Source organism: Cetorhinus maximus, chromosome 12, assembly GCF_964194155.1.
Source record: "Cetorhinus maximus chromosome 12, sCetMax3.hap1.1, whole genome shotgun sequence".
In the NCBI taxonomy this organism is placed as follows: Eukaryota; Metazoa; Chordata; class Chondrichthyes; order Lamniformes; family Cetorhinidae; genus Cetorhinus; species Cetorhinus maximus.
In genome coordinates, this window is record NC_135890.1 from 2,424,907 (window position 1) to 2,448,716 (window position 23,810).

General features: G+C 42.8%; 1 protein-coding gene across 5 annotated transcripts in view; it reads right to left on the minus strand.

The window, feature by feature from the left end:
- The window catches only part of LOC144687166 (semaphorin-3D-like), a 380,732-nt gene that overhangs the window by 56,843 nt on the left and 300,079 nt on the right, over positions 1 to 23,810 (minus strand). For all 5 annotated transcript variants that reach the window (XM_078552912.1, XM_078552909.1, XM_078552911.1 and 2 more), the window contains 5 exons: positions 13,450 to 13,672; positions 8,069 to 8,157; positions 5,299 to 5,340; positions 5,013 to 5,170; positions 193 to 257 (listed from right to left, as the gene is read on the minus strand). In XM_078552912.1, coding sequence (XP_078409038.1) covers positions 193 to 257; positions 5,013 to 5,170; positions 5,299 to 5,340; positions 8,069 to 8,157; positions 13,450 to 13,672 — 577 coding nt within the window. The remainder of the gene's footprint in view (positions 1 to 192; positions 258 to 5,012; positions 5,171 to 5,298; positions 5,341 to 8,068; positions 8,158 to 13,449; positions 13,673 to 23,810) is intronic.

Genomic DNA, 23,810 nt, shown 5'->3' on the forward strand with positions numbered 1-23,810 from the left:
TAAATTGCAGTTCCTGAATTCTGAACCATTTAATATTCCTCAGAATAATTGAACAATCTGTATACACTTGTGAACTCTGAAACTAAAAACTTTCTGGCTGTGGTTTGATATATTGACAAACATTATTGACGGTTTTCCCTCTAAGCACTCTTACAGAGCAACTTCTACAGTAAAAGGTGTAGAAATACTTACTTTCTTCCAGATCCCAACACTGACTTATTGGGTCCCCATGCTTCACATCTTGACGTCTAGTCCGCCTGTGCAAACATCATAAATGCCAATGAAATGTTCATTGCCAAAAGCTTGTTTTGATCAGATAACAGAGGTGAAAACAATCACAAAAGCAAAATATTTTTTGCAGTTCGCAGTTATTAACTCACTCCCCATTACAATAAGAGCTGCTGTTTTAATACATTTCCATTACCAGGCGTGACTCCATCAGCATGGTGTGTCAAATTGCAGAGACTCATTAACTCATTCTTCAATGATTAATAGCTGTTTATCTATTGCCTTGTGTTCTAGCTTGTACAGAGCTATGATGAATGGAGCAGGTCACTTACACATTGACTTAAAAACAAAATTTTACTATAAAATATGGTGCATAAACAGTTTGTTACATTAATCACACATCTCTACTACTCAATTTGCCTTGTCTGCCCTCCTCGTTTCAACCTTGGTAATGTTTTCCACCACAGGCCATGTGCCTTCACCTAAGTTTATTATTAAGTATATATAGATATAAGTCTATAAGTCTCCTATATTTACTGCACCATTAATAGTGATAAGGTGAAATGGTTGTGAATATGTGCAATGTAAAAAGGGGTAGGATAACTTGCCAGTCAGCACTCAATCCTATGGGCACAATGAAATAAGGATTTGTGAGCCATTTCAAAAAGAAATATTGCAAACTATTAAAAGGCTAACTCCAACCTGCTGCGAAATCATGTTTTATAGAATTATATTGCACAGAAAGAGGCCACTTGCTCTGTAATGTCTGTGCTAGCTCTATGAAAGAGTTATCCACTTTCTCCCTATCACTGTACTCTTCTAGATTTCGCTTTTGCAAAAATTTAATCACTTTCTTTTGAGAGTGATTATGTATTCTGCTTCTATCAGTTTCTATTAGGTCATTTAGTGTCCTAACAATTCACTGTTAAACAAAGCTCAAAGCTCCTTTGAAGTCCTGAATGGTTTTTGTATCATTTTCACGTTAAGGAAGGCATACTCTACAATCACAGCAAACCATCAAAATTCAGCTTCCTAGATGTAGATTTCCTCTATCACTGAGCCTTGTGCGATTTGCAACTGCTTCTGCACATTGCAATATTCAAGACCTATAACTTGTATCTGTAACAACATCTTTAGTGGAGATCAGCAATATATTTAACACTACCATTACTCAATACCCTTATCAAGTCTGGTACGTGTAGTGACACCATGAGCTCAGACCTGTATTTATAATAGTATCCTTAGCTGAGACCAGTATCTATAATACTAACACTAGTAGCTGTGACTGATGTCTCTAAAAGGACAAATTCTCATCCTTAGGCAGAATGTTATGTTTGGTGTGCGGCCGTGTGTCTGATACGCCCGAGCACAATATGACGTGAGATGACTTCGGGCATGCGTCCCGATGTCTTTGTGCACTTGCGCGATATTTCGTTCGGCGGGCGCACGCCGGAGTCGGCTGTGTCCCCGCCGATAATTGAAAAGCCTATTAAGGCCATTAACAAGCTAATTAAAATCAAATTAACGCTGCCCGTCCAACCTTACAGTCCGCGGGCAGGCGAAAAGGCCAAGCGGCCTTTGCATTTTTTAGGAAACCTCATCCACGAGCAGGATGAGGTTTCCTGAAGCAAATAAACATTAACTGAAAACTTTATTTTTGAATTAAAACATGTGCCAGCTCATGTGACAGAATCACATGAGGGGACTTTTCTTTTAATGTTTACTGTCCTTAATAATTTTTTTTAAGAAGCACTTCAACCTCCCTGAGGCAGCTCTGTGCCTCAGGGAGATTGAAGTGCTTCTTTGCGTGCATGCATGATCTGTGCGCCAGGCCCTCTCGCCCGCCTCCTGCCGCCCGCACATGAGCGCTGCTGCGTGTGTTTCACGCAGAGCGGGCCTTAATTGGCCCACCTGCATGACATTGCAGAGCTGAGCCAATCGCGGACAACGGTCGGCTTCTTGGCCACCCCCACCTGCTCCTGCCCATCCGCCTGACGAGGGAAAAAATTCTGATCCTCGTTTCCAAATCCCTCCATGATCTCGACCCTTACCTATCTCTGTTACATCAAACAACCCTACAACCCTCTGAGATCTCTGTGTACCTCCAATTCCCACCTCTTGCACATCCTTGATTTTCTTCACTTTACTGTTTGTGGATTTGACTTCAGCTACCTGGGCCCGAAGCTCTGAAATTCCTTTGCTAAACCTTTCTCCTGCTGCATATCTCTCTCTTTTGTCCTTTCAGATGCTCCTTAAAATATTTGACTAAGCTTTTGGTCACCTGTACTAATATCTCCTCCATTAACTCAATGTCAAATTTTGCCTAATAACACTCCTATGAAGTGCCATTGAACATGTTGCTATTTTAAACGCTCTATATTAAGACAAGTTGAAGTTATTGTATCCTGACCACCAAGTGGCCATAGCTCATATCAGGAGTCACCATCTGGTGAAATGCATCTTTACATCTATATTTCCTTAATCCGTAGTGCAGTGGATTGGTGAGTTTCTAAGTCAGGTCCAGAAAGAGGACATTTGTCTTGAGCCACAGTCCCTGATGGTTTGGTCAATAAAACTGAATTAAACTCACTGACATTTCCCACCTTTTATTTTGAAACAGTTTTTGTGGAGAAAACTATTGGAGGGAATTTTCAGTTTGGGCAGGATATGGCCACCTGACTGTCATTTGCACCAACCTTAATGGAACAGAAACCTGATTGAGTTGTACAACAGGAGACTAATCCCCCCAGTGTTAGATCCCACTCATGCCCAAACTGAAAATTACTTCCGTTATCTTTATTTTGACTCAATTTTTAATTATTTTCTCTGATCGCAACCATTTTCTGCAGGTATTGATGAGCAGAGTCCTAATGGGTAATATCTAATGAAACACTCTCTGCTAGCTAACGTGTCAGGACAAATCTTCCCAGCTGAAGAAAGCTCCCAGCCTCTGTCTCATGCACTGAGTAACACTGAGAAGTTACTGTGTGGGAACTGCAGGCAGAAACTAAACTTTCCCTCGTCTATCAGTGGGAGCAGATTAACTCTTACATGATGGCATCAAATTCTTTTTTACAGCAGGCGATTTGAAAATACAAAATCTGGGGATGACACATGCTCAAAAATAACAAATCAAATCATGCACTCTTTGAGTTGAGGCTCAGGGTTGTGAGGGAATCTGTGCTTTTAAAGTATTTTTTGAGGCCAGCCCTAACTGAAAACAGGCACTAAAAATGGAAACATTGAGAGGAAACTGACCTTCCCATTTTCTAAGGAAACAAAAACAAACTGAGATTTGGAAACCAAAACATCTGGGCAAGCTGAGCCCTTGGTTAAAATATATAAAAGGACACAGGTCAATCCAAGCTGGGTAGTAGAGGTTGATGAGTCCAGTGGTGCAGTACAGGCAAGTTGAAGAAGGCAGAGTCCAGATCCAGAAGCTGAGAATAAGTTGCTGCAGCTGTTTCTGCTACTTGATGATAACATTGGTGACCCATCCAATCCGAGTTGAGCAGGTTCTGCAGACATGTGACAGTCGTGGGGAGGACCGTGCCCATGGAACTCGGGTGGGTCGTGTGCTGCTGTCGGCTGGGGATCAGACTCGCTCCTAGTAGGGGAGGAGCTGAAATTCTTCATGAGGAAGGCAGAGTTTTGGAGAACTTTGTGACTGAGTGAAGACTGTGTGGGCTGTTGAGCCAATTTGTAAGATCTGTCTTAGTTGTATCTGCCACTTAATATGCCATTTATAGTTTATAATCAACCATAATTTGCCTTTAATTCCTGTTTAACTTATGCTGGTTCTGGATGTTAGAGTATAGATGGTTATCCCAAATACTATTTGGTGTTTGCTTTGTTTGACTCTTGTACAGTAAAAATTCTTCTGTTTTAAACTGTAGAATCTTGTGGCTTCATTCTTTTAGTAAATAACTGGGATTTCAGATTTTGGCTTTTTTTAAGTTATTGGTCTCTACCGAGATGGTAACAATGTTGATCCCCACATTGGCAGAGGGTGAAGTGAATCTGTTATGAAGATGGATCACATAGCTGCCTGCAGAATGAGAAGTCATTTACAACATTGGTATAGTCCAGCTTGTGCATCATGCTGATTGTGTCACTTCAGTGAAGTTAGAGCAATCAAGGAAGTATCGCGCTTGATCTCTGATCTCTGCTGAAGGAGCTGATCTCATCAAATAGTGTTCTATTCACTCTCCGACTCCCTGGATCACCAAACTGCTAGGATTCCCACTCCCAATGCTATCTGGCAATTTCTGTTTTGGAAAGTATGTTTGTGAGTTAGGTTTTAGGTGTGATGCCCTCCCATGGTCGGCTCATTTGCTGGGCCTTTGCAAAATTAAGTGCACTCTATCATGGTACTGAATGACTACTGACGCCCAGAAAATAAGAGACTATATCTTTAGAAAAGTGGAGAAAAATGTGGGAAAGTATTACTTTACAACACATATTATACTGCTAGGAATATGAGGGTCTGAAGTCAGGAGCGACAAGGGCAGGGGTTGAGTGGCTACCACATGAGAAAATGATCTCTTAAATCACTGCAAGAAAAGTTGGAGTGAGATAAGGGTCGATTTTCATGCAACAGAAGTAAAATATGGTGGATTTTATCTTTAAAGTAACTGAATTATATTTGGCAGTCTGTCAAGTAATGCAGCTGTAAGAGAAAATGTAAACAACTCACGGCAATCAATAAATCTAGGAAGTGTGAACGGTGAGGCTTCTGATGCTTTGTAACCATAACTAGCTGGATACAGATGGCCACAACCCACCTTTTTGATGCTGGTGCATAGCGAGAACATGAAGTTCCATCCCAGGCACAGTAGGGGTCTCTGGCTAAGCAGCATTCGGCACAAGCCTTGCCATAGATGTCACAGCGATGGAGCCAGAGCTGGACCAGCCCGTCCCTCGAACCGATGTACAGTTGCTGCTGTAATTAAAAAGTTAAAGAAAAGAAAAATCAATTGCTGTTTCCTGTGGTTCTTAATGCAATGCTTTCTTCTGGAAAAGAAATACACATTATCAACAGATATGAATTAATATAATTACAAAATTTACCTGTTTTGAAGATATTTCCATATTTAATATTGGAGAAGGACCCTAAAGAAATAAAGAGGGAGACGTTAAACATTGCATATTTTCAATTCAGCTGACTTCTCATAACAAGCGTAAAGGATCAAAAGGATTTAATCAGTTACTGTTCTGAATGATTAACTAAATCGGGCAGCTTCCAGAGAAATATTATAAAGTTAGTGGGTCAACAGTGACAGTAACTCCACCCTATTCTGGACCAACATACATACTAACATTGTTGGGCAAATTTTGTCAGTCAAAGCTCCCAGAGCAGACCCTCACCTAACGGAAGCACAGATCCAAAAAGCACGCACAGATCTCAGCATTTGAACGGTGACCAGTTACAAAGGGAAATAATGCAAACTCTCTACTGGCACTCTTTCATCACCCAACTTACCCTTGAAGTTAGTCACAGTCCTGAAATAGTGTTGTAATATGATGCGTTGTGGTGTCTCAGCAATGAGATGTTGAGATTTGTATATTGAAACATGAAGCCTTTGTTGAAAGTCTTTAAGTATTTACACATCCAAGGTATGGCCATGCGTGGAGCTGTTATCTCCATGTGGGCTGGTTCCAGAGGGTTCTTTCTAGACTGTTCTCTCAGTCTATTACCATATGGCTCTATGCATCATACCGTGTGCCATGCTATTCTCCAGTCCCACATTAACACTTGCTCTGTCAAGCACCTTTACATTACAGTGGCATGTAGGCACATCATACAACATCCCTCTTTCTTCTCCAAAGGCAACTTTCCTCCTTTCCAATGGAGTATTACAATACAATCTTTAATCACTCTCCCTTTCCCCCACCGACCTCAAGTCTCTGACTTTACAAATTCAGACAGTCTTAAGGCTTGACATTTCTTCCACATCTCGTCATGTTTGGAGGGATGCTAGTAGTACTCTGGTTTAGTTTCTGGTACTTGGCTATCTCCATTTGATTTGCTTTTTGCTCTCCTTCGAGTTGTGTTTCTCCTTATTAACAACTCCCCAGCTTTATTCGGACACTGTAGGTTTGTCCCGTTCTTTCCAAAGGGAATGTGCACTCCGTTCGTTCCTAGGGTGGACTCGAATTTTCTTTTTCCGTGCTGTCTGCCCTGTTCTTGGTGGACATATATACCTTTCACAAATAGAGCCTTCATTTCTACTTGATTCACAATCTCAGCCAAATATTTGCTTGCTGCTTTATTTTCAAGCTTATGAATCTTTTCATTCAGCTAGATGGTTCACAGCATGTCTGAGACATCCGGTGCTCTTTTTTCTTCTAGCTCCTTGCACTTCAGTCTAGGATTTACATTTTCTGATCTTAACTCTATCTTTTCCTTTTCTGTTTGCAGCTGAACTTTGTCCTTGTCTTTCATTTTGGTTTCACTGTCGGCTTCGACTGCTTTTAGCTCCTCATACCTTGGACTGCTGTTCTGGGTCGATGCATTTAGCTACCATCGTTCATTACACTGCGGATCACCATGTCAGATTATGGTACTGTCTCTGATGTCATATCCTGTAGAAAGGGTCACCGCTGCCAACCGTGCTGTATTATGCTGATAGCGCTGATCTCCCACCGCTGCCGGCCATGGTGTAATATGGTGCTCTGTGGTGTCTCAACGATGAGTTCTTGAGACTTTTATACTGAAACATGAACCCTTTATTGGTAGTCTTTAACTATTTACAGATCCAAGGTGGGGTCATGCTTGGAGCTGTTGTCCTTTCTAGACTGTTCTCTCAGTCTATTACCATGTGACTCTGTACATCATACCGTGAGTGGTGCTTTTCTCCAGTCCCACATTAGCCCTTATTCTGCTGACCACCTTTACATTACAATGGAATGCATGCACATCATAAAACAAATAGGTTTTTTTTCAATATAAACTGAAATCATTTAAATTATAATAATATGTGCAGGTATTATCAAGGCTTTGAAATGTACACTGAAGAAATAACAATTCAAAAACTCAATTCCTTTGCACTTTTTCTGGTCAATCTAAACCTGCCTGAAAGGTAATTTTTTTTTTTATTCAAAATTTTTGACTCTTTCACCAACAGAGACAGACTCCATCCCAAGCAACAGGAAAGGTAATGACATCAGTGACAGGCCCTTTCAACGTACGCCTATCTTCCAGTGTTATTATCGCATCCCTCCTAAAGGAACCATAGGGTAGAGCTCTACTGGAGTTATTGGTTTCAGCAGCTTGTTTATATGACCCCCTGTCAGAAAGGAATTCTGCTCACTGACACGTACTGTGTCCTGTACACTACCATTACATTTTTTTATATTTCGAGAATTTAGAAAAGAGTATCCCCATTCTAAATAAGTTTTAAAAGGCTTTGTGAAAGCTTAAAACATGTCCAAGCTATTCAGCGAATCACTTGATCACTTTTTAAATGAGATTTAACAGTGAACCAAGACTATGTAGCATGACCATGGGGTTTCAGAGTTCTCCCCTCCAGAGTCTGTTTGGGAGCTCATTCCAGAGTTATGCTGTTACCTTATCGTTGAAATAAAAATAGTCCCACAAACTCAGAAGAATTATCTATTGTATTTAGCCCAAGGTGTCACCACTCGGGTCAAGAGAAAAAATATAATTTGAAGTAAAAGTATGAAGATTTCATAATAAAAGATGGCACAGAAATGGTAGGCTGAATGGCCTCCTTCTGTACTCTATGTCAGTTAAATTTTCATCGACAAGTACAGCAGGTACAATTATAATTGAACTTGCATGTTTCAAATTTCATGACTTTCAGAACGGTTTCCTTACCTTAAACACTTGGAGCTCCTCCAGTACAACTTCTTCAGTGATCCAATTTTCTTTTGTGACACTCACCACCTTTAAGACTGTTCCAATGTCTAAGGGAAATATAAAAATCCAGATTAAAAGAGCCTTTCACCTAGAAAATGATGCAACAAGTGATGTGCTCTGGTTAATGACTCTGGCCCAGTTCTAATACTGTGTCACCCTACCCACCACTGTAGCTGTTCAAGGAGATGGGCCACCCCCATAGTCACTGCCACATTCTCAGTGCACCTATGGAGAGGCAATCACTGCCGTTTAGCTGGTGTTGTTCACATCCTGAGAACAGAACAGACAATAACTCAAAAATCCTGCGCAAGTTTAAGGGGCTTTTAGGTAGCAAATTTGGCAAAGTTATTTATACACCAATGTTGTTACCAGGGCAACATAAAAGCAAGATCGCACCTGTAACTTTTATTCCAATTATAGTTTGTTTAAGTCCCATATTTACAAGTTTTTTCTTGCATTATAGTTGCTGATAGCCAAGCCACAATTGAGGAATGAGAGGCTTTGCTCCAGCTCTTGCCTCAATCTGCCCTGAGTTAGCCAGTAACTCCTAAGGATGGCAATACTGGCACTGGGTGACTGATTCTCTGGTTACTTTCTCCCTTAATGCATGGCAATACCTGCCCTTGGCTAATTCCCTTCTCCTAAAGACTGATGGAAAGTACATCCTTGTGATTAGAGAGAATTACAAGCACCAGTCCAGACTTCACTATATAAACAGTCACTGCAATCCATGAAGTGATTCATTGTGTGCACACTTTCAGATATTTAGATTATGCATTGAAGCATATTTATTTTCAGATTTTATCACTGTGTGGCACAACGCTTTGTTTAGGCTCTCCCCCGTCGGCACTAAACTAACCCAGGAAGGCAAACAAGGAAGCAATCAGGACAGGGTGAAAAGTCTAATATCCAGCTAAGGGCCTCAGATAAACTGTGTTCCAGTAAATAATGATAATATATCTCACTTGCTAACTTTACACAAAACTGAATAGAACTAGATGTTATGCTAGTGGAACTCCCCACTCGATGAAAATGGGAATGCAATGCTGAAAGACACAGAAGCATTATATCCTCATGTCTCCAGGTTAAATCTCAGTCTGTGTGTTGACCAATGCTCTTAACCTCACTTCTTAAAAATATTCATTCGAACTCTGCTGTTTAATTTTGGGAGTCCTGCCTTAGGAAGGCTTTACAGACATTGTCCAAATTCCAGCATTGATTTACCAGGATGAGACATGGAACTGAGTTCTAGTGGGAGAGAGTAAACCTGGGTTATATGTCCCACAGGTGAGGAGGATAAACACCAATCTGATTGAGGTGTTTAAAGCTATGGTGGGAATTAACAACGTAGATAAAGAATGTAGGATAATCTCGAGCAAGAGTAAGATGGTTAATAATGAAGAAAAAGCTGTCTTCAGACAAAGGAAGGTTGGATTCATTATGTTCCAATGCACAGAAGCATTAGGATATTAAAGAAACTAAAGAGTCGGAGACAAAGGGGAATGTAAGAATGTGGGAGAGATGGAAACCGTCTAATGTCAGGTGTGAGATTAAAGCAGGTTTCAAACAGTGAATGTAGTGAAAGCCCCTCTTAGCTTCTCACATTTCGCCAGGGCCTTCTGCTCCCTTGGTTACTCTCACCCCCTTTGCTTTATTAACGACTTCATGGGCTGGGTTTTCTGACAAGCATCAGGACCCCAACATCGGGATACCACAGCTCAGCCTTATGGGAGGTAGCTGTTCATTGGCTACTTCCTCTTGCCATCCTATTAAGGGCACCCCGAGGCTCCAGGCACAATCAGAGGGCCCTCAGCAATGTCAGGCCAGCAGCCCCAATAGGAGAGGCGTTCGCTGCCAAGGCAGGGAGGCAAGTGGGAGGGCACCTCAACATGGAGGTGCCTTGGGCAGCCTGCATATGATTCATCAATTCCAAAGGCATGAAGCTGGTAGGGCCATCGGGTGGAGAAGAAACCCTTCCACAAGAGTATTAACGGATGGGGCTGCGACCTTTCATCCCCACACCCCAGTCACAGGTATGGAGCCTTCAGCTCCGATGTCCCCCCGGCCCTGGCCCTCCAACAGTGGGAAAATTGCAACACCAGCGTAAAATAGTCTCTATGTAAGACCTTAATCAGCTGCCTGCCTCTCTGGAGTGGGCAGCCAACCCTATTCCCAGTCTACCCCTGGCAAAGTCCCCAGAGGGGGAATGCACTGGGAAGTCACCGTGATGCAGATCCACCGCCCCTGCACTATTTCCCTGTCCTCACTATATATAAATGTAGGTCTTTCTTTTTGTATCTTTTCAAGGCCAAAGACAGAAACTGTCAACTCATAAAAGCACATCTCTGAATCTGATAATATAACGTCAGTATCTTAGCACCGAATCGATTCTACTACATCTTTCACTGATGTTAGAAACGCTGTATAAACCCTGACATATCTATTGTTATCATTAAAATGTATTTGTCCTTACAGCTCCCCTCCTCACCACCCCAACCTCCAACCACGTTTCAACAGCACCGAAAAAATTCAACCCCCCAGGTATCAATTCATTGTTTGACTGAGATAGTTTATTAAATCATTTCACTAAAGGTTCTTCATTGGGTGTGTTTTATGTTTGCCGCCTCCCTGTGCCTTTTTACTGACTGCATTCCCTGCAGCTTCTCAGTGGCCTGTCTGAGGGGAGCTCCATACATAAACACTCAATCCATCCTCTTCACAGATACAGACTGAGCTGCTGTGTAGTTTGATCATCACCTGTTTAATGCCAGTGCTGTCAGCTTAACTCAGCTGCTGTTACTCTGGCCTCCTGTGCGGTCATGGTGACTCTTGGATTATAGTCTGGGATGGCGCTGCAGTGTGGTACTGAGGGAGTGCTGTATTCTCAAAACTTTCTTTCAGGCAAGATGTGAAACTGAGGCCCCATCTCCCTTTGCGATTGGGTAAAAAAGGTCCCACAGTATTATTAAGAATAATAGGAATATCTTCCTCTGTCCTTCTTAACTAATGCCAAGGAAATCCTACAAACGGTCAGCTGTGTCTGCCTATATAAGAGCAATGATTCCATTTTACTGGATGTGAGGTGTTTTGGAATGCGAGACAAATGAATAATCTTTCCTTAACTGAATCGATTCTACTACATCTTTCACTGGTATTAGAAACGCTGTATAAAACCTGACATATCTATTGTTATCATTAAAATGTGTTTGCTCTTGAAAGGTTTCCTCCTGAAATGAGATCGGATTCTTAGGGTGATCCAGACCACATTCCTTGCTCAGTTGGCGTGATTTAGTTCAGCTCGGAACATCTCTGGAGAGGAATTGTTTTAGATACAATGTTCGTGTATTTCTCCTCAGTGCTGAGATACTGATGTTATATTACCAGATTCAGAGAGGCGCTTTTATGAGTTGACAGCTTCTTTCTTTGGCATTGAAAAGATACAAAAAGAAACACCTACATTTATATAGCGTTTTTCATGACCACCAGATATCTCAAAGCATTTTACAGCCAATGTGGTGCTTTTGAAATATAGTCAATGCTGTAATGTAGGAAATGTGGCAGCCAGTATGAGCACAGCAAGCTCCCACGTGTGATAAGGGTCAGATAATGTGTTTTTGTGATGTTGATTGAGGGATAAATATTGACCCAGACACCAGGGATAACTCTAAGATAAAAGCAAAAAACTGTGGGTGCTGGAAATCCAGAACAAAAATAAAAATACGTGGAAAAACTCAGCAGGTCTGGCAGCATCTGCGGAGGGGAACACATGGAGAGAGATGTGAAGGTTCTGTTGAAGGGTCATTCGGACTCGAAACGTTAATTGTGTTCCTCTCTGCAGATGCTGTCAGACCTGCTGAGTTTTTCCAGGTATTTTTATTTTTGACCAGGGATAACTCCCCTGCTCGTCTTCAAAATAGAGCCATGGGATCGTTTACATCCACCCGAGCAAGCAGATGAGGCCGTGGTTTACACAATATTATAGTAAAGAGCATAAGAACATAAGTAATAGGAGCAGGAGTAGGCCATTCGGCCCCTCAAGCCTGCCCTACCATTCAATAATATGATGGCTGACCTGCCCCAGGCCTCAACTCCTCTTTCGTACCAGCTCCTCATATCCCTCAACTCCCCGATATTTCAAAAATCTATCTACCTCCACAACTCTCTGGGGTAGAGAATTCCAGACATTCACTACCCTCTGAGAGAAGAAATTACTTCACATCTCAGTTTTAAATGAGTGTCCCCTTATTCTGTAACTATGTCCCCTAGTTCGAGATTCCCCCACTAGTGGAAACATCTTCTCAACATCTACCCTGTCAAGCCCCCTCAGAATCTTGTATGTTTCAATAAGATCACCCCTCATTCTTCTCAACTCTAATGAATAAAGGCCTAACCTGTTTAGTCGTTCTTGATAAGTCAACACCTTCATCCCAGGAATCAGCCTAGTGAATCTCTTTTGAACTGCCTCCAAAGCCAGTATATCCTTTCTTAAATACGGGGACCAAAACTGTACACAGTACTCCAGGTGCAGCCTCAACACCCTGTACAGTTGTAACAAGACTTCCCTATTTTTAAACTCCAACCCCCTAGCAATACAGGCCAAAATTCCATTTGCCTTCTTAATTACTTGCTGTACCTGCATGTTAACTTTTTGAGTTTCATGCACAAGATCACCCAGGTTCCTCTGTGCTGCATTTTTTTGGAGTCTCTCTCTCCATTTAAATAATAGTCCAACTTTTGATTCTTCCTACCAAAGGGCATGACCTCACACTTTCCTACATTAAACTCCATCTGCCAAGTTTTTGCCCCCTCACTCAACCTGTCTATATCCTCTCAAAGTTTCACACAGAGAGATGTGAAGAGGAAGAGAGGAAAAGAGGTTGCAATGAACGGAGATTAAACGGGAAGCGAAGAGACAAAATGAAGGGAAAGGAATGATATATTGAGAAAGAGCACCACCTGCAGGACAAATGGAACATGTGACACTGCAGCTTAGAAATTAGAAATTCCCTTTGAATTCCTCTGATTTCAGTTGTTGTGGTCAATGTATACCATCCAAGTTTGTTTTCAGTATATATGGGGCCATTGGTGGCGGACAGTGGTGGCTGGTGGGTTGGGGAGGGGGTGACAAGGAGTCATGGAGGGGGAATGAGAAGGTGCAAGGGGCAGGGTATGATTAGACAACCAAAAAGCCACATCCCCGTACAAAACGGTTTAACAAAGAACAACAATGGGAAGAAATGGAATGCCCCAGTGTTGATTTGGACAGGATCACATTTAGGGGAAAATTCATTCAAATCCAGTAGAGATATTTCCACTCAGTCAGTAGATGTTCCAGTTACCTGTCCCAAGAAACATTACATCGTATTGCCCATCCTCGGCAATCACATGGTCCACCACAATCTGCGTTAGTCGGTAATCCACATTGATCCTGGTAAACACTGGCCGTGCCGTCATTGGGTGCACAGCCTTGTACATCACCGGGTGATACCGTATAAAACTGATCACTTCATCAGGGAAATCCTTGGTGGACTTTATCAAAGGATCGTAAGTTTTACTGGGGCACTGTGGGGGGCGGAGAAAAGATTTTAAAAATCATGAAATGAAAATTTTCAGCAAGTTTTTTAAACAAAGCAAGAACCAAAAAGAACCAGAACTATCACCGACTATTAGCAATTAGATAATCGTGCAAATTTCGGCTGTTCCCTCAGCCCTTTGCGTCATCAAGTGAGATCTGTCAAACCCTGCACCTACACTCTCTGTAACTCTCCATAACCCACTTCCTTTCACAGAATTAAATAGGAATTACAGCACAGAAACAGGTCAATCGGCCCAGCTGGTCCATGCCCACTCCACACAAGCCTCCACCCACCCTCCTTGGATATCCTTCTGTTCCTTTCTCCTTCATGACACGATCTAGCTCTCCCTGAAAGGCGTATTTGCTATTCCCCTCAACTACTCCATGTGATAGTGAGCTGCACATTCTCACTGCTCTCTGAGTTAAGGCTTCTCCTGAATTGGGTAGATTAGTGACTATCTTATATTTATGGCCTAATCCTCCTGCTACAAACACTTCAAAATCCATCCCTTTGACTGTGTTTCAATGTCCTCTCCTAGGTGCTGCTTCATGTGCACCACTCGCCCTGTAAAGCACCCTAGGATGGCTTGTTAAGGGGGACCCTGTTAAAGAAACAACATTTTTTTTCATATGAAAAAATATATAAAAATGCAAACTGTTCTAACATCAGAATCAAAAAAGTATATTCAGCAGCATTATAGACAGGGATTGAAAGAAATGCAAAGTTATAACAAGTTCAAACCTGGATTTTATTCCTTACTGGCACTTTATAACTAGGGGATACTTTGCCAATATTCGGATAAGGTTAAATTTATATGAAGTGGAAAGCCCTAACATGTCGTAAAGAGGGGAATGCTTTACTTTATTGAAGGCAGCAGAGTTAGTCTACATCATTCATTACACTTATCTGGTGTTTGTCAAAGTAAAGTCCCCATCAACAACATATATTTTACTGCTCAGTGTGAACATTTTAATAGCAATCTGTGTTTACATTTTGAGTTGGAGTCTCACTCTCTGGCCACGTATTTCATGGAGTCATAGGTTTACTGTGCGTGATTCTACATCCAATCGGTCCAAGAGGGGAAGTGGACGAGATGTAGGACGTTATTTCTTTTTTATTTGTTCACGGGATGTGGGTATCACTGGCTGGGCCAACAATTGTTGCCCATCCCTAGTTACCCTTGAGAACGGAATGGCTTGCTGGGCCATTTCAGAGGACATTTAGGAGCCAACCACATTGCTGTGGGTCTGGAGTCACATGTAGGCCAGAGCAGGTAAGGACGGCAGATTTCCTTCCCTAAAGGACATTAATGAACCAGGTGGGTTTTTACAACAATTGACAATGGTTTCATGGTCATCATAGTCCAGTGACAATATCACTACACACCACCGCCTCCCCTTGAGAGGGTGATTGGAGCAGAGTCCAAAAGTTCAGTTGTACAGAGGTGATTAAAGGAGGAAAGAGAAGCAGCCAGCTGGAGGGTTTTAGGGAGACAGTTTCAAAGGTTGTCCACTAGCAATGCAAACTCAGCTGTTTGTCTCTACTTGAGGAGAATGTGTAAATCAGAATATTAATAACTTTCATTAATAATAATTCTACACCAACAAATGAACATAAACTTAGATTATCTCTACTCTTAGTGTCATGTGATTTGTAGCATCAATTTGCATCACTGGAACTGGACAGAACCAGCATCAACCTACAGTGTCCATCACCAAGGATGTCTCAGTAGTAGCATACTGACCCAGCTGGCCAGTACCTGTCTAACTGGGCCTGCATAGGGTGTGAGCGAACCAGTAAGAGGGAAGAAAACCTACTTGATGTCGCCCTCGCCGATCTACATGCTGCAGATGCATCTGTCTATGACAGGATTGGTAGGAGTGACCACCACACAGTCCCTGTGGAGACAAAGTTCTGCTTTCACACTGAGGACACCCTCCATCGTGTTGTGTGGCACTACCACTGTGCTAAATGGGATAGATTTCAAACAGATCTAGCAGTTCAGCACTGTGTGCCATCAAAAGCAGCAGATTTGCATTCAACCACAACCTCATGGTCTGGCACATCCTTCACTGGACCAATACCATCAATTCAGAACTTCACAGCCTAGGGCTGTTGAATGAGTTTCATAAGATGATGCTGATTGAGAAATTGAAATTGTGGCATTTCCTCCCCAAAAACTGAGGTTCACACTAAATAACTGTGTGTACGACGATGAACAGAGAAGGAAAGTTGAAAACATCAAAGAAGTAACAAGTAGCATGGTTGAATCAATTAAACACTGTATAGCATTACTGCAGATTGCCAAGAGTACCATCAACCCAGTCGATGGAATTTTTCAACCTAATCCTCTGGAGTCAACAGTAATTAGCACTATGCCTACCCAAACTGTTTTACCACCAGAGCCTGCTCAGTTATGCAAAGCAGAGCAGCGTCCATCAACATTGGCTGTGGGATCTGCTGTTAATGCAATGGGTGACCATCAAACACCAACTCCCAACAGTACAGGAAGTGGACAGTCAGCACCAAGCAGCAGCATCACTTCGCCCAGCCATGTAAATCTGTCTCCTAATACAGTCCCAGATTTTTCATTGGGAATGAATTCAGTGACAACCTGTATAAGCAAGCAACAGATCTGGGGAGGTGTGGTAAACTGGCATGCTATGTACCTTTAAGAGAATGTAGTTAGTTGACCATGTGACTGTATTGACCAATCACTACACAACGCGGGCTTCCTCAGGTAACTGTAAGTCTAGCGCTGGAGGTGATTGAAGAAGCACACATGGGGTTAGTGCTCTGTTCTTAGTTCCAATAAACCACCAGTGTTTGTTAAGTAAATTGGTCATTCTCCGTCAATGTTGTTTCAAATACCGACTAGTGTCCTGACAAGGGCACAGCGAACCCAATAACCCAGAACATAAAAGGAGGGAAAGGGGAGGTGCTTCTAATTTCATAAAGTTTACGCTTTGCTAAAGAGAGGACCAAAAGTAAAATAAATCTCACCCAAACGTCCACAGGATAATCTATATTTTCAATAGCTGTGTGACAAACTCAAATTTACAGAATTCAGCAGAAACAGCTTTTCAAAAGACAAGTGCTGTCACTCCCTCTAGTGCTCAAACAGGTTACTTTACACAAAACCTCTCAACACCCACACAATGAAGCCCAAAATTACTTGGCCAAGATGTCCCTTTACCCCCACCCCCCCAGAGTGTTTAATTTTGTCTTGCACCATTTGGAATTTAATTCTTTTATTTATTTTGCTACTGCTGGTGAGACCACATTTACAGCACTGTGTACAGTTTTGGTCTCCTTATTTAAGAAAGGAAATAAATGCGTTCGAAGCAGTTCGGAGAAGGTTTGCTCGACTAGTACCTGGGATGGGGTGGGGGGGTATCTTGTGAGGAAAGGTTGGGCAGACTGAGCCTGTATCCATTGGAGTTTAGAAGAATGAGGGGTGATCTTTCTGAAACATATAAGATCCTGAGGGGACTTGACAGGGTGGATGCTGAAAGGATGTTTCCCCTTGTGGGAGAGACTAGAACTAGGGGAGGCAGTTTAAAGATAAGAGATCTCCCATTTACAACAGAAATGAGAAGGACGTTTTTCCCTCTGAGGGTTGTGAATCTTTGGAACTCTCTTCCTCAGAGAGTGTTGGAGGCAGGGTCACTGACTATTATTAAGGCAGAGGTAGATAGATTCTCAACTAACAAGGGAGTCAAAGATTATCAGGCCTAGGCAGAATGTGGAGTTGAGGCCACACACCAGCCATGATATTATTGCATGGCAGAGCAGGCTCGAGGGGCCGAATGGCCTACTTCTGCTCCTAATTTGTATGTTCATATGTTCCTCTGCATCCACCACACTGCACGCCCGCTCCCCCAGCTCTCTACACACGAATTTATTGTGTATTTGATTTAGTGGCTTTTTTGACATTTGTGAGAAAGTCTCTGTTTTGAGAATCAGATAATTAATTTCAATAAATCTGGTGCTTTCAGAATTAAATTATTGAAAAAGTTGTTTCTCTTCTGTAATCACAACAATTACATGAAATATTGGTTACACCCACAGAATGCTTTCCAGAATAGCAGCTAAATGTTGTAATATCCACCACCCAGGACTTTTAAAGAATATTTTCGCTCATTACTTGCAATTTCCACCTCATTATATGCTTTGAAAATTTTTCAACTGACGGAAGCTTCGTATCCCTTCAGCCTGATACTCTGACAAACGACCGGCAATTATTCCTGAACTGAGCTGGTTGAGTCCTGAAGGGCAGATCCCCCGGGCTGGACCTGTGGCAGCTGATGAGAGAACCAACAAGAGAGAAAAATCCACTTGACCTCAGCCTCACTGCTCTACCAGTCACAGATCCATCTGTCCATGACAATATTGGTGTGAATGGCCACCTCACAGTGCTTGTGGTAATGAAGCCCTGGATTTACACTGTAGCAGAGAGGAGTCATGAGCCACCTTTTCAACGGATAGCCCTTGTCACCCAGCAGCCATCCATCCAGTCAGGCTGGAGCACTGAAGAGCCCCGGCACCTGGGAGTGTCTGAGGATGTAGGCATCGTGGGAGCTGCCTGGGTACCTTGCACAGACTTGTAGAATCAGCATCCTGTGGTCACACACTATCTGCACGTTCATGGAGTGGAAGCCCTTCCTGTTGACGAAGGCACCGGGCTCACCTGCTGGCGCCTTGATGGACACATGTGTACAGTCTATAGCACCCTGGACATGGGGGAACCGAGCAATCGCTGCAAAGCCTCTGGCTCGCTCAGCCTGGCTGGCCTCGTCCAAATGATAATGAATAAAGGTCAGTACCCACCTGAACAGAGCTTCTGTCACCAGCTTGATGCAACCATGGACAGTTGATTAGGACACTCCACACATATTCCCCCACTGATCCCTGGAAAGAGTCAGAGGCATAGAAGTTGAGGGCCACTGTGACCTTCAGAGCCACTGGCATGGGGTGTCCACCCACACAGTCGGAACTGATCTCAGGGCTGATCATCTGACAGATGGAGGTCACAGTCTCCCTTGAGAGGCAGAGCCTCCCTCGGCATTGCACCTCAGACATATTGAGGTAACTGCATCACTGCCTGTAAACCCTGGCAGCAGGATAGTGGTGTCTTCTGTGGCCCCTTCCACCTTGGACTTTCTGCTGACCCTGCGCCCCTTGTGCCTGCGCCTCTCCTCCCACAGGTCCCTCCCCTGGAAGCTGCATTGGGACACCCGGCCTCCTCTCCCTTCTGCCCCTCTCTCCCTCCTCAGAGGAGGTGCCTCCAGTCCATTCCCAGGCTAAGGGAAGGCTGTCTGATACCTGGAAGGGTCCATATGGTCTGAATCCTCTGGGGGTCTGGCAGACACCAATGAGCCTGAAATGAAGCCTGGAAATGCTCAGAATGAAGCCCCGAACAGAGATGAAGTTGTCAAGCACCAATACACAGCCAGCAATCTCCAAAACTCCTCACTACTCACACTGGCAATGCTGCTGACTCTTTTTATCCCGCCCTTGGATGAGGTTTAGCAAATTGTCGGCTGCCCGCCTGCCCGTTTTGCCTGTGCAACTAGCGCGAAATCGCACAGGCAACGTAAAATACAGTTTAATTGCCTTTTTAATGGCCTTAACTGGCCTCATAATTAATAGTGGACATGGTTCCAACTCCTGCTCGCGCCTGTCGACCGAAATGTCGCGTGACTGCGCAGTAATGTCAGGACACTCACCCGACATCATCACGCGCTATTTCATGCTCGAGCTGGTGAGGCACACACAAGCCGACTCAGTGAAAAATTCTACCTCTTAAGTTAAACCTCTGCCTATGTTCCCCACTTGCCTGGCTCTGAGGTTACAGCAATGATATAAACTGGCAGTGGGGCAAATCAATTCTGCTTCTACTACATGCTCCATGGTACCACGTATTCGGAGATTTAAAAATGTTTATGAACGAATTTATATTTTGCTTCATCTTTTTTTTACAACTTTCCTTTCTCCTGAGGCTGCTGTGATTAGTATCAAGATACATGATGTAGTTGACCTTGATCTTTCCCACTTCCCCTTCGATTCTTTCAGAGTGTCCATCACTGAACGCTCATTGTTCACACAAGTTAAACACGGCTGCTGTGGTCACTGAGTCAGTAAAATGAACAGCTTTGTCACGGTCACAACAGCGATCATAAATAAATCAATCATAGAGCAAAGAAAGTGCTCTTGAGATAGAAAGACCATGAAGACGAGTGATAGATGGATGGCTTCTTGGCAACACAACCCAGTGCCCAGGCTCCTGTGTGAAACATGTGCTGTTGCTTAAAGCTATCTGTGATGTTATTCATTCTCACACAGTAGCTCCATATTTTCATCCTGTCCCACCCACAGTGGTGGAAAACTGCTGACAACTTTACTAGGCAGAATGTTTATTGATTATAATAAAGCATTGAATCAAAAGTTAGATGGTCACAGTTTTAGCAGGTGATGTGAAATGTCTGGTGAGCATAAGTTCTGAAGCAGAGTAAAGCTGCTCAGTATCTTAAGGTTCCACCAGCGGTAAAGAGCAAATGAAAGTGAGTGTGCAACCATCCAAGTTGGAACATTTCAAGTTTACTTGTGACTTCTCAAACTCTTCCTAATTCAGGTTCAGCCATGCCAGGGCCTGGGATGCATAATGTCTGATAACCAAGGTTACGTTTGAGGCAACGGGAATCTTAGTCTCTCTCCTGCTCTGTAAATGGGTGCGACAGAGCAGATGAATTTGCAGAGATTGTTTTTGGCCAATCTCTGTTTCTTGCACCTGACATCCGATTTTTGCTTCCGATTTTGCCAGGCTCCAGAAGCTTCCAACAGAGAAAGTCAAGAGTTTCATGAAGAAATTATAATGTAATGGAAGTGTGCTAACATATAGATCCATACTATTTCCTGACCAGACTATTTTATCTCAGAACTCAGGGTATTTAATTTATGTGGGGTGAAGATTGCAAGGCTGGGTTTTATCAATTCACAAGACATAGAAGGGGCAAAGAGCAACTTTCGGGTGAAATTTTAATTTTTTAAATTTTTAAATGGCCGGTGGGAATGCAACGAGGCAGCGAACTAATTGAGACAGTTAAGGTGGCTGTTAAGGATAATTTGCATGCTGGTGAACGGGATTAAACGTACCTTTAGTGGTTAAGCAAGTAGTGAGTGAGGATCATGGCTGGCAGTGGAGAAGCTCGGAGGTGGAAGGCATTGTACAGCTGCCTTGTTGAGGGCAGAAGGAGTTTGCAATGGAACAGTCTGAAGGGTGCAGTTCAGAACATGGGCCAGCAGCCAGTGACATTTTTGTCAACTTAAACTCAGTACAACACAACCTCTTTGACATTAAAGCCCGGGTTGGGTGAAACACATGAAAGCACAAGAGTGATCCAAGAGCAGTGAGATTTGGAATTATGGCCAACCAACAGCTATCATTATTTTATTATGAGTAATCTTACAACAACCTGGTATGGGACAAGATTATTGTTGCCTTATCGACGATTAGTTTAACTCAACCCCCTCCAATTTTTAATGGTGATGACAATGTTAAATACACGAGTGAAGCAGCTGAGTGGGCGTTTGCAGGCACCGGAGGTGACATCATCAATGATATCTGCAAAAGGCCCATCCCTACCATGTTATTGGACGGGCCACACACACATCGCTTTCCCTAATTGGCCAGCTATCGCGTGATTGCGGTTGCCAGCCTTTTCCTGCCCGATTGAGAATCCCACCAATTTCCGGCCCTTTCGGTGGGAGACCAGTCTCCTGGGCTAAGTTCAACACTATTTATCACTGCTGTGAACAGCAGTTTCCCATCAGAGGTAATCAGTGAACCCACCTCTCAGGGGATGTCTGGTGTTTCTGACCATACTGGTACCAGTCAATCCTGCCTGCAGGTGAGTCTGCAACAGGACTTTTACCATCAGAGGCAACTTTGTAAGATAAACATTGGCATAATTGCTTCTTTACTAGCTCAGGAGCTGAAAGGTCTTTATATTTCATCAGAGTATGAAAGAATATCAAATTCTTAATTTGAAATGGAATTACAGTTTGCTCACAAATTTTCAGTATAAAGAGTTTCTGTGTCTTCCAGAATATCAGAGGCACACCCAGTAACAGATCCATGCTTTTCCATTTCTCTAATGCAAGATTCCTCCTCAGCAAAAGGGCTTTAATGACTTATTTTCCAAGTATGATGATGACTTATGTCCTTTTCCTGCCTCCAGCATTTAAAACTTGGGAAGCCTCACATGTGGAATTGTCGGGTATTTCCACCCCTTAGTGCCAAGGACAGATGACTCTGTCGGGTATATCATGAGGATGCTCAGCCAAAAATCCAAAAAAAGGACTGAAAGCTAACACAGCATTTAGTTTCACTAAATATTCTGCGGATCCTTCACATTTTCCTGATTGCTTTTCCCCCTCAAACCTGTCAATCCAAACGCGATAAAGCCGTGGATAATTAATGCCTGGTGGGCCCCATTACCTTCCTTTCCTTTCATTAAGGTTAAGGCAACAACTCCAGATTCATTCATAAGGAATTAAATACAATAATGAGGAAAATCGATGGGTTCCAATGGAAGGTTAACTGGATGGCTCCCTCATCTGTGTTGAGTTTCAGTTGCAGGGCAGTAGTTTCAGTACAGATTCTAGTCATTACCCCATTTAACACAGGCCTCTGTGTGATTAGAGTTCCAGTTATCCTACCTCGCGCAAACTTCTGTGCCATGTCAGAGTCCCTCTCTAAGAAAATAATATGTAAATGTTTAGAGTGCACATTGAGGGAACACTACATACATAGGAATTCATATCCATTAGGCTTATGTGCCCTGAAGGTAAAACAGAGTTATGTTAGCAACTGCATCACGCCGATGCTAAACTTGCAGTGAGAACATTCCTTTTACAATCATTATTAGGTTACCAGCAAGATGCTAAACTGGGACAGAACTGTGCTTTTTTCCAAAATGATAAAAGCTTTCTATTACTGAAGTATTATGCAGTTGCATGCACACTAACTACAGGCAATGACATCAGCCTATGTTACCTTGAAGCATCAAACCCTTTGAACCCAAAACAGAATGCGGCTGTCAGCTCTGACCTGATACGGTAGATATAAAACTGCTCAAGGGAAGGAAATTTGGCACCATCATATATCAAGTGAAAGAAGGAAACTGGACTAGTGCCAACCTGTGATAAGGTCCATATGATGTGGTCATGGCCTGTCACATTCGGGCTGAAGTTAAATCATGCAGACTGTGCGCTCATTGTCCGTACGTACAGCCTGTCTCCTTAAATGTTACCCACTGGCATGTAACGAATGGAATTCAATGGCCACAACTCACATTTTTCTCCGAAACTAATGTCAGGGCAGCAGCAGGAGTGAAATCTTTACAGCTGCAACTTCTAACATTTCAGCACATTTTACCTGTAGGCTGTTACTGATTTCAGTGACAAACATTCACTGTTACACATGTATAGACATAGACCAACGTGTGAGCAGATATAGGTACTCAGATACATATACTCAAGAAATATTCACATGGAACATGACTCAGGAACATTTTAAAATCTTTCTGATATGAAAATTTACTTTGGAGTGTCGCAGCTGTTAAGTTGGCAAAAACCACAATCATTTTGTATTTGATTATGAAACAATAAATTGGTTATCTATATATTATATATAATACATTGGTTGTGTTGCACAGCAGCTACTGGACTTCCAAGTGATTACTTTGATCTAACATCATCTTCTGGCACATTTCTGCTCCTTCTTCACACCACCAACCGAATCACACCACCAACTGAAGCCAGACCCACCTCCGTTCCACTCTCTAACCTCTTTCTTCTGCCACCCGTCTCTTTCCATCGGTAGCAGGCTTCCTAAAGCCGATCATTTCCACGTAACTCACAGTGACCTTTGCTAACGCTCTCAAAGGCATCGATTCTTCTTGGACTGGGGAAATATGCTGTGCTTCTTTAAACAGGCAATGAGATCTGTCTCATCCAAACAGACACAAAGATTAATGTGGACCCCATCCACTCCTTCCTTCTCAAATGAACATCCTCCAACTTCCTTACACTTGCACAGGTTAGTGCTATTGTCACTGGGC